The following is a 12,112-nucleotide window of genomic DNA, read 5'->3' as shown; positions in this document are numbered from 1 at the left end:
TTCGAATTTGCACAATAACGATCGAATTCGAACGATAATCGTACGTGTAAATGCAGCGAATGATCAAGCGACGAGCGAGAAATCGTTCATTTTGATCTTTCAACAACTTCTCAAATCGTCGTTGATCGTTCGCAAAAAATTTGCAGATCGTTCCATGTAAACAGTCTTTCAACGATTTCACCTACGTATGAGATAGGCTTAAGCGATTGCAAAACGATTTTTCCGTACGACGTGTCGTTCCGTGTAAAGGCTGATCGTTATGAAAAAAACATTGTTCATTCTAAATCGTTAATCGTGCGATCGGGCGAATTATCGCTCCGTGTTAAAGTACCAAAACACTCAGATATAGTTGAATCTCTCAGCCCAAATGTGTAGCAGCTATGGTCTAGGGGTCACTCGCCTGTCTAGAGACCTGCCAGCAGTTCATTCTGTGGTTCAAATTTCCTGATGGAACTAAAAGAGAGGTCTTTATTTTTTTCTCATTATTGTATCATTTTTAGGGCTATGTTCACCCACAGTATTTTTGCTCAGTATTTTGGTTAGCACTTTGCAACCAAAACCAGGAGTGGATTGACAACATAGAAAGGCTATAGAAACACTGTCGAAATTGAGCAGATGGCCATAATTTAATGGCAAATATCGGCCGTTGTTTTAAAATAACAGTAATTATTTGCCATTAAGTGGCTGCCATCCACTTGATCCACTTGAATCCACTCTTGGCTTTGGTTGTAAAATATTGAGAAAAAATAATGGGAACATAGCCTTAAAAACGATACAATAATGAAAGAAAAAAAAGACCTGTATTTAATGTCCATCAGGGGATTTGAACCAGAGACCAAACTGCTGGCAGGTATCTACACAGGTGAGTTACCCCTAGACCACAGCTCCTACACATTTGGGGTAAGAGATTGAACTATATCTGAGTGTTTCTTTCAGACATAACCTGCCTACAGGGCTGATCTGCAATCAGAGACACTGGCTGACAGCTGAGCGAGCAGGAGGTCGGGCAGCATTGATTATTCATGAAGAAGAGGGAGGAGGAAGGAGTGCCAGAGTGTGGCACAAACAACTCCTCTTTGACACTTCATTACAAAAGGAGACCTGAGATATAACAATCATCCCGCAAAGGCAAAACCATGGCTGCATGCAATGGCCAACAGCCACACAATATTGCAGTGACATCATGGTCATATGATACTCTCCTGTCTCATCCTGAAAGGTATACTTCCAAGACGAGTGCAGGGCAGAGGTGAAGTGCTGGGGAGCAAGAAAAGGTAATACCTTTTCTACACCCCTTTACTCCTGTGGAACTGCAGGAAAACCATATTTTTCCAGTCTTCCAGTTTCAGGCTATAAACAGTACCTGTTTTTTGCAGGTGGTAAAGGGAGAATTATACATTTCCTGTTTATTTCTATATATAATATAACCTTCTCTATCTATGTAATATAACCTTATATTAACTACTTAAAGTGACACTGTCACCCCCTTTGTGCATTCTGACATCTCTACACAGGTGTAAAGGGTAAATTTAGCAGTTTTCATACCTTATTTCATATCATACGTCCTGGTGTTTGTTCAATTAAAAAGAGTCCTTTTATCAACTGCAGATTGTATTAAGTGGGCGTGGCCTTGTGGCCTTAGCACCACTTAGCCCCCACCCACAACAGCACCGTTGCCCCGCCCCCTCGCCGGCCATTGGAACAGGCTGGCCGAAAGGTCTAGACCCCACCCCCTGGTGCCATTGTGGGCGGGGCTAAGTGGCGCTTAATACAATCTGCAGTTGATAAAAGGACACTTTTTACTTGAACAAACACCATGACGTATGACATGAAATAAGGTATGAAAAACGCTAAATTTACCCTTTACACCTGTGTAGAGATGTCAGTATGCACAAAGGAGGTGACAGTGTCACTTTAAGGTCAAAGCCAATTTTCATTTTTGCCCTTTTGCTTTTTCCACTTTATGTTTAAAAGGCCATAGCACTTGCATTTTTTTTACCTAGAGACCCATATGAGCCCTTATTTTTTGCGAAACCAATTGTACTTTGCAATGACAGGCATTTTTTTTTCCATAAAATATGCTGCGAAACCGGAAAAAAATCATTTGCGCTGTCAAATTTTAAAAAAAGGAATTTGTTTTGATTTAGGGGAGTTTCGCATTAGCGCTGTTCGCCCTATGGTAAAACTGACATGTTATCTATGTTCCTCACATCAGTACGATTACAACGATATGTAACATGTATAACTTTTATTTTATCTGATGGCTTTTAAAAAATTCAAACCATTTTTAACAAATATATGTCCCTTAAAATCTCTCCATTCCCAGGCTTATAGCGCTTTTATCCTTTGGTCTATGGGGTTGTTTGAGGTGTCATTTTTTGCACCATGATATGTACTTTCTATCGGCACCTTGATTGTGCATATGCGACTTTTTGATCTGGATTTGAGGTGACCAAAAATGTGCAATTTTGCACTTTGGAATTTTTTGGCGCTTACGCCGTTTACCGTCTGAGATCAGGAATGTGATAACTTAATAGTTCGGGTCATTACTCACGCAGCAATACCAAATATGTTTGTTTATTTGTTTATTTTTATAAAATGGGAAAAGGGGGGTGATTTGGACTTTTATTAGGGGAGGGGATTTTTTATTAATACAAAAAACTTTTTACTTTTTTTTTTTTTACATTAACTAGAAGTCCCCCTGGGGGACTTCTATATACACAGCACTGATCTCTCATAGCAAAGATTCATTAGATCGGTGATACATTGCTTTGGCCTGCTGCAGGCCAGAGCAATGTATTGCCGAGCCGGGATCAGCGTCATTGCGACGCTGAGGCCCGGCCTGGCCAGAAGAATGGATCTCCCCTCCATGATCACATCGCGGGGGGAGATCCATCCCACTAGACACCAGGGAAGTGTGGAGCAGAGCATCTAAATGCAGCTGTCAGGTTTAACAGCTGCATTTAGATGCTTAATTAGTCGGCGCAGCAACAGGACTCGCGCCGGCTAATAGAGGCGCTCCCCGGCTACAGATAGCAGCCGGGAACGACGCCGTTCGGAGCGAAGACCCAGCTGGACCCCTCTCTGAACTCCCCTCACGCCCCATGACGTACCAGGTACGTCATGGTGGGCGAAGGGGTTGAGACTGATAAGGCTCCTGCCCTATATAATATTTGAAGTGGCCGCCTCCCTACTGAATGACTTCTAGACATGTCACAGAGCATGTCTAGAAAATGCAAACCAGGTCGGCCCCAGATTATGCCTATGGGCCCTGATTATTGGCAATAAGTGTTACTAGAAACACTCATTAGTCAATAATTGGCTTATCTCATCTTTTGGGCAGAGTTTATTGGTGGAACATCTCCCTGAGTAAACAGAAAATGTGTTGCCAATATTAATGCATTTGAACGGCTGCACAAACAGTACAGGGACTGTTCATGCGCCTTGGCCACTCCAATAATTGTGTTGTGTAAAGACACTTCAAACAAGCGCCGATCAGCACTCCACGGGGCATACTATAAAGCATATCTCTAAATGCTGTTGAAAACAAGATGGCTGCCCCTTAAAATATAATATATATAATATAATTAAAAAACATATCTGTATCTGTCTCTAATCATTAAAAAAAAAAATTCTAAGTGGCACATTCACTTTAACATTCAGGGTGCAAACAAATTCATGTCATAAGCAAAGAAGTAGGGGTCAGTAGACATTCTCTATACAATGTGAATATATTTCTGCAAACTGCCCTCTTTCATCTTAATCTTCCTGACACGGAAGCGACATGTTACTGCGGCTCGCTGTAAGAAAAATAGTTAAACCTGTAGGACTCGCCTCCTTACAAAAAGTATTGCAAACATCCAAACGTTAAAATAACAAGGCGCATTGATTATCAAAATAGGCATCTCCTACCTGCTGAGATTTCATTTCATCATGCAGCATCAATACGGTAGCAAAACCTGCTGGAACACCGCCTTTCAAAATCCCACGTTCTTTCAAGAAAGATATATGGCCGAGCAGATGCTCCTGCAATGATGCCGAGATTGTCCTGGAAGAAAAACACTGTTTTACTAAAAAAGTAAAAAAAAAAATAAGATCTGTATCTTGGGTATTTGTATAACAATGAAACAACCATCTAAATTAAAAATCTGATTTCTTTTTCTGTCTTTTGGAGTTAAAAAAGAATAAAAAGTAGCTGTGTTGTTGTCTCCTGTGGTGTCTGTCAGTCAAGGTTTACAGCACAAGGCTGTAAGTGGCAGTCTATCATCTACATTTTCAGGAACGGCGGCACTTCTGTGCGCTTGGTAATATGAACCAAGTAACAAACCCATTCACACATTAACAGATTTGCTACAAATACTTATGTATTTAGCAGAATAATGCATTGAAGTGTTTTCAGCCACACACTCTCTCAGCACTCCTTTGAGAGTCTCAATAAAATGTTGCTAAACAAAGGCAGCAATTTTGTACAAACAACATCAAATAATAGCGCACGCTTACTAGCCGGCACGCGCAACATTTCTGCCTGTGTTCAAGGTTTTATATGTACCTGCTGAGTCGGGCATAACCTGGGGTTGCTTGGTTCTCCATGAATGATGTGTGAGAGAATGTGACAATTTGGCTATGCAACTGGATACAATGGGAAGTTACGTTAGAAATAATTATTGGCAATGTCACAATGGAGTCGATGGTAAAGCTGGAAAAATAGAGAGCATATTTGAAAACAAACAAACAAAGGAGAAACGTAAAGGAAAAAAAAAAATGTGAATAGAACAGAATAAAATAGAAAACAACGCACAGTAAAGTAAAGGGAAATGAGAGACGCAAGAGGAAAGATAAGGAAAAAGAAAGGGGAAGAATGGTTACACCTAAAAGTAGGACTAAGACTTGGGAAAGAGACAAGGAAAAGAAATGGAAATGATTATTATAATATTTATATAATATTAATGGTTGCTTATTTACCACCTGGAGTATGACATCACAGAGAACTGGTGACGTATGAGAGATGGCAGAGGGAAGTTCAGATTATGGAGAATATTAGTACACTCTATACTTTCATCAACTGCACCCGCCACTCATGGTGGGTTCGGCCATTAGTGTCAATGGTAATAGGAGATGGCCATGATGGAAAATCACTGCTGGAAGAAATAGGTAGCAGCCAAAGCTCTCTGGCTACAGCTTACCTCTAGGGACCGGACAGGAGAGATAAATGATAGCCGACTAACTGTTTAGCCATCAGGTATTGAATGTGTTTGGGGACCCTAAGATTGTTGACGGTTAGCAGAATGTAGGGCCTGTGTGGGCTGGCAGACAAACGCTGTGGAATCTGTTGGCTCTATACAAATAAATATTATTAATAATAAATATGAGAGACAAGTAGGCAGGTGAAGCCCCATGGAGAGTTTTGTGGGTGAGAATGATAAGTTTGAATGACATAGCGAATGGGCAACCGACAGAGTGACTGGCACAGGACAGGGGCACCAGGGTAGTGGCTGAACAGAAAGATGAGCCTGGCTGATTCAGGATAGAGAATTTGGAGAAGAAAAAAACAATTGGTAGTTAAAGTAGTCATGACAGTAGCAAGAAGGGTATGTTCACATGGACAAAACCAATGCTCGTGTGCTCCACGGCAGCGCCGCTTGGGTGGGACACCCCTGAAGCATCCACTGATGTGAAAGAGAATGCAAGGGTCCTATTGGACGGCCCGATAAAATAATCTAAACGAAAGCCGATCTGCTAGATCAGGGCTTGTTTACTGAACCTATTACATGGCTCAATAATCGTTAGTGATGTCCATGCAGCCATTGACCTAAACTGGCATACATTACCTCTCCATGTTCCTGATGTTCTTCTACCCTCTGCTCACATCCTGGAGTTGCTGCTGCAGCTTCAGAGCAGGGACCACAGCAACCAGTGATTGGCTGAACAGTCTGTCAGTTCAGAGACCCGCTCTGAATCTGCAGCGGCGGCACCAAGAAGTGGGCAGAGGGCTGAAGAACATTGGGAACGTAGAGAGTAGAGATGAGCGAATACGATTCGATCGAGATGGTATTCGATCGAATATTGCGGTATTCGAAAGATTCTAATTCAATTGAGTAGTGTGACGAATACGCGGGAAACATTAGAAAGCCCTCCCATCGCAGTTGGTGCTTTTTCTAATCCAATCACCATGCAGGGAAGGCGTGAGGGACCCTGGGAGTACGCACGTAGCGTGAAAATGGCATCTACACTTATTGGATGGCTGAACCACATGACCTCGAATATTTAATAATTGACTTCCGCTTATTGACCGCAGATGCGCTTTCAACCTAGCCAGGGAAAGATCTTGGAGCAGGGAGAGATAGGTTTTAGTAGCGTTATGGTTAGGCAGGCTTACTGCTGAACCCAAAAGTCCTTTTCAGGGCTAATATCCAGCGAAAAAGTCATCTTTGAATCCAAAGCACTTTTCAGTGCTAAGACATAGATGATATAACAGCAGCATCAGCAGCTGTATTCATTCCAGTACCCTGTGTGTACAAGTGACTTATAGTGTCCCTGGTTTAGCCCACTAAGGGCACGTAAACGTTATACCTATTGTGCCAGTTGCCCAGTAAAAGGCAAGTAATAGCTATTGTGCCAGTTGCCCAGTAAAAGGCACGCAATACCTATTGTTCTAGTAGGCCAGTAAAAGGCACGTGTAGCTATTGTTCCAGTAGCCTAGAAAAAGGCACGTCATACATACTGTTCCAGTAACGTTCGTACAGCATGATGCGTGATACGCGCGAATAACGTGACGCTCTACGGACGCACAATGGAATTATGTATGTAACGCTGCGCAAGAAATACGAAGGAAATGTGTGAACATTACCGTAAACATTCGTAAAGCGTTCGCAAATATTTTTCATTCTCAACTGCAGAGAGTGGCATTATACTGCGATTTTGGGGTGTAGGGTGCACCCAGGCATGCTCCCCCTGATGTCCCAGTGTCATTCCGGAGGTGTTGGCATCGTTAAGGGAGGTTTCATGGGGGACTTGGTGACCTCCAAGTGGTCGAATTTGGATTTCCAAGTGCCGAGAATTTTTTTTCCCATAGACTATAATGGAATCGAATATTCGTTCGAATAGTCGAATCTCGGTGCCTATTTAATTCGAATTTTCGAAAGTCAAATATTTCACTACTCGCTCATCTCTAGTAGAGAATATGCCTGTTTATTATTATTTTGTCACACAATCGTCAGCCATCGTCCATGCAATGCTATTACCCGTAGCCATGCACGGTCGGTGGCCGATTATTTTAGATCATGACCAAAAGATACAATCAGCCGATGATTGTTGTCATCAACTAATCATTGTCTTTATTACATGGGCAGGGTATATATCGGGGTCACTCATCCTATTCCTTACCTTCGATTACGGTTTGTATGTGGACTGGGCATGCACTATGTATATTCTATGCATGTTGTTTATCTTGTATTTGTATACATGCACCACATGTTTATACCTAGGTACTAGTGATGGATTTCAGATGTTTACATATGTGATGTTTATTCATTAGGAGTATCCCGGTTGGAGGGTTGATTTATTTTGATCTCCCTCCTTGAGTCAAGGTTTTATCACTGTATACAGCCTTTTTTGTGTGTTTTAGCCTGTATTATTACAATAAATTTTTTCCTTTATATATTTGGATGTGTTTTTTCCTCAGGCTTTTTTCCGTATTTCGTACCTTTTCTGAGGTAGCTCATACTGCCGTTTACTGTAATTTATATCTTTTTTGGTTTATTACATGGAACGATAATGCTGATTCGGCCGATTATCACTCCATGTAATAGGGCCCTATAGATGTGGGAAAAGACATGACATGCCATAACTTTTTTGCTTGGTTACCTATTCGCAATTGAAGTCAATAGGAACTGGGTTTTTTAAAGTGAAACCACCTGGATTTTGATCCAGAAATCAGTGCGATGTCTGTGTGAAAAACGAATTTCCCATCCCAACTTAATAAAATACTATTTAGTATTTTGTGGTTAAATTTTAATTGGTTAAAAACAGTTCTACTAAACAGGTAAGGTCTAAAATGACACAATTAGTGCTATGGCCATTTTATACACATCTGATTCAACAAAAAATTTGGTTTCCAAAAATAACGTGTAAAAACGGTTTCCACACTTCCTACATGTGAACATATTACACCTTATACTAAAATGCAGCAAAGTAGAAGGATAGAATATGAAGGCACAGAAAGAAACAACGGCCCAGATTTAGAAAACGTAATTGTTAGACAATGCAAACTTGGACAGACTTCAAATGCATCAGGTGGGAATTGTAGTTTTGGAATAGCTGTGGGGCTACAGATTTCAGACCACCAATCTAAGGGGTCATTCACGCGTTCACTGCATGGTCCATAATTACGGACAAGGACTTAAAACTCCTGGCATCATGATTCATGATAATGCGGGGAGCTCTGAAACTTTTCACATTTTCTCACTACTGTACAGTTTTTTTGTGGCAATTTTTTGGCCTCCAAAAACACCAGAAATAACACCAATGTGTTGTGAATACTCTTTTTTTTGTGGTTTGCACTAGGATAGGTGAACTTCCTTTTCCTTTGCCATGACACGACATAGTTGCTGGACCAAAAGTTTACAAAAAGGCCATACACACAGCAATGGTGTTTTTGAGATGACCAAAACACTCTGATTGAAGTCTATGAGAGGAAAAACACCAGATTCAAAAAAAAAAAAAAACTATACACCCTCAGGCTATGTTCACACAATGTAAGTTTAGTATTTATCACGGCCATTGTTGTCGATTTGCAACAACGGCTGTGATGAATACTAAACTTACATTGTGCTGCAAGTAGAAGGAATCCTGGCTAGAGGGTAAACACATAGTATACACTCCAGCCGTGATTCCATCTGGCTGCACGAAAAACTGACATGACAGTTTTCTGAGGTCGCTATTTATTGAATAGCTGCCGCATAGACCTGGCAGTTCACACAATGGAGCGTCCGCAAGCTCCATTGAGTGCAGCGGTGAATTCAGAAGCGGGTGCACACGGGTGTGCCCACATTTGAATTCAGTAAATGACGATCATCCGGCCGGTACTGCAGTACCGGCCGGGATGATCTCCAGTAACACCGACCGTTCTGTGACCCGGCCGGGTCACAGAACGGCCGGTGCTATACGGACTATACGCTATAAGGACCTCAGCTTGCGGAGTTTTGGAAAAACTGCCACAGAGCCTTAAAGACGGACGGAAAAAAAAACACACCAAGAAAACCCAATGTGTGTAAGGCAGATCATAAATCTTCCAATGACTTCCAGCTAACATCTGGCCAATGGAGATTCTGTTAGCTGTTTTTCACAATCTTAGGGCAGTGTGAAGCCTCAGCCTGCTGCGTAGCAATCAAGATAATAAAAATGTATCCTTTCACTTTAAATTCAGACAAGTATGTAATATATAATGATCAGTACAGGCATTGAAAGGTAGATAGTTAAATTAACTGACTAATATTCTTTAGGACAAAAAATGAAAGAAAAATAGAATAACTATACAGTATTTCATCTATAAAAGTCATAGCCAATACCAAGAAACCCTGAGAAACAATGTTTAACCCCCCTCCTCCCCCAATAATTGTATGTACTGTGATGGCTAAGGGCAAGTACAAAGTATTATTCATTATATAATAGTTTCAGGACTGTTTCTACACTGCACTCAAGTGTTTCATTGTATCATTGTATTATTACCCCTGAGCCTCTGAGAACAATGAACTACATGTAGACCTTCACCATCTACTCTTTAAAAAAAAGGTTTAGTTCCTATACATGTATAGATGAATACAGGTCATGTCCAGGGTTATGTCACTATGACTAAGAAAGCAGCAATTTCTACAGAGTTACATAAAATAAAATAAAAAGTTTAAAGCAATGGTGGCTTGGTAGTAGCATTTAGTTAGTTGATGTAATATTAAAATCCCTGGCACGTGAAGAATAATGATTGAATGGCACTAATGACAATGGGTAGCAAGTGTTAGCAAGTGAAGTTGGTGTGTTAGAGGCAGGATAATTGGCTGACCATGCATCGTTACGCTGTCAGCTATGTGCGGCTGACAGCTGACAATTCAACAGTTTACATCACCTGTCCACGTTCCCGGTGTTCTCCTGCGCTCTGCATCTTCCCTGGTTCCGTGTGCTGCGGCTTCAGAGCGGCCTGTCCCGGTCAGTGATTGGCTAAGCAGCCTGTCAGCTCAGACAGGCCGCTCTGAAGCGGCAGCATGCGGGACCAGGGAGGAAGCAGAGTGCAGAAAAACATCAGGAATGTGGACAGGTAACTTATTAACTGTTTGGGCAAGGGCTGCACAGACATCACTATTGATGTCCATGCAGTCCTTGCTAAAGAATTATTGGGCCGCGTAATAGGCCCAGTAAGAGTGTCTTTTGAGGGAATACCCCTTTAGCAAACTAGAAGTACTATAAAATAATATGTAAAATAAGCACAAAACATAGGAACAATCATAGGGTTTGAAACTAAGGGACTACAAAATAACCAGTTAATCCTGTTCTTAAAGGAGAAGTCTGGCAAAAATTTGAAGGTATTAGAAAGTATTGTATTGCCCCCCAAAAAGTTATACAAGTCACCAATATACACTTATTACGGGAAATGAACATAACTTTATTTCCAGCACTTACTACTGCATCAAGGCTTCACTTCCTGGATAACATGGTGATGTCACTTCCTGGATAGCATAGTGATGTCAAGACCCGACTCCCAGAGCTGTGCGGGCTGTCGCTGCTGGAGAGGATGATGGCAGAGGGATACTCAGTCTCCCCCTCCAGTGCCCTGTGTCCCTCAGTGTCCCCCTGCCATCATCCTCTCCAGCAGCCACAGCCCGCACAGCTCTAGGAGTCGGGTTGTGACATCACCATTTTATCCAGGAAGTGACATCACCATGTTATCCAGGAAGTGAAGCCTTGATGCAGTAGTAAGTGCAGGGAAAAAAGTACTTTATGTGGATCTCCTGTAATAAGTGTATATTGGGGATTTGTATAACTTTTGGGGGGCAATATAATACTTTCATAAAATTTTTTGCCAGACTTCTCCTGTAATGTTTGCTCTGATGCCATTACTTCTCTATTAGTAGTTTCTACAACTGATAAATCCTGAAGTTACTTTTATATGTCCAGCAATTAAATATCTCTATTAACATTCATACATTGATTTTCTCTCGCTGTAGATTGATGTGAAGTGTTTCTATGGTTACTACTCAATCCTTTTTAGAGTAATCCGATGGAATCCAACAGACAGTCATCTAAATTACTATATTTTATATATGCATTCAAATGATAATTGACATGTCCAGGAATGTTTGTATTTGGTTTTGGGTAAAATCTTCCCAGCTTAAGAAATGACCGCAAAAATAATGAGATCACGTTTCTATAACAAAGACCTCATCACATCTACAAAGGTAAATGAAAGTAAATCGCAAGTACAAGTGTAATTGAAAGAAAGCATGAAAAGATAGTGTATATATTATAAAACCTATTCTTCTCCAAACATGGCTCGTAAAACTAATCCAGTAGAATAGAAAATATAAAGAAATCACCATATAAAAACAACTTATATCTAATAAATAGAGTAAGGCCCCTTTCACATATTCGTGTATTCTGTTTGCATTTAAGGACCCACCGATGTGTGTCGGAGTCATGAACTATGACGCCAAGAAAAAAATGGGCAAGCCACTGCCACAAATGACCAATTGGGGATGAATGGGTCCATGCAACTGCAGATGCTTTGAGGACAGTTGCGGATACACATTTGTAGTCCTGTCTGTGGTTACGGATGTGCGAATGGGGCCTTTTAGTGAATGTGACTTTTTAAAGCAGTCCCACGGAAGTACAAAAACTGCAGGCAGGCTGGTGGGGGCAGGAAAATAATATACAACTGAAATCATCCATCCTTGTGCCTCCGATGCGCCACTCCTAGATCCCTTTCACATCAGCTGGTGACTTGTAGCCCTGCTAGCTGCAACGTCACGTCTGACGAGGCATGACGTTTCAGCTGGAGAAGCTGGGCACGTGACGTACCTGGTTTTTCAGCTGAATATGACAGCCGGCTGATGTGAACGGAACCTAG

General features: G+C 41.4%; 1 protein-coding gene across 2 annotated transcripts in view; it reads right to left on the bottom strand.

The window, feature by feature from the left end:
• Nucleotides 1-12,112, bottom strand: part of KIZ (kizuna centrosomal protein) — a 102,026-nt gene that overhangs the window by 57,489 nt on the left and 32,425 nt on the right. For both annotated transcript variants that reach the window (XM_069954224.1, XM_069954225.1), the window contains exon 8: nt 3,913-4,048. In XM_069954224.1, the coding sequence (XP_069810325.1) occupies nt 3,913-4,048 (136 nt within the window). The remainder of the gene's footprint in view (nt 1-3,912; nt 4,049-12,112) is intronic.

Source organism: Dendropsophus ebraccatus, chromosome 15 (assembly GCF_027789765.1).
Source record: "Dendropsophus ebraccatus isolate aDenEbr1 chromosome 15, aDenEbr1.pat, whole genome shotgun sequence".
Classification (NCBI taxonomy): domain Eukaryota; kingdom Metazoa; phylum Chordata; class Amphibia; order Anura; family Hylidae; genus Dendropsophus; species Dendropsophus ebraccatus.
Note: the sequence above shows the minus strand (reverse complement) of the source record. Positions and strands in the feature narration are given on the sequence as shown.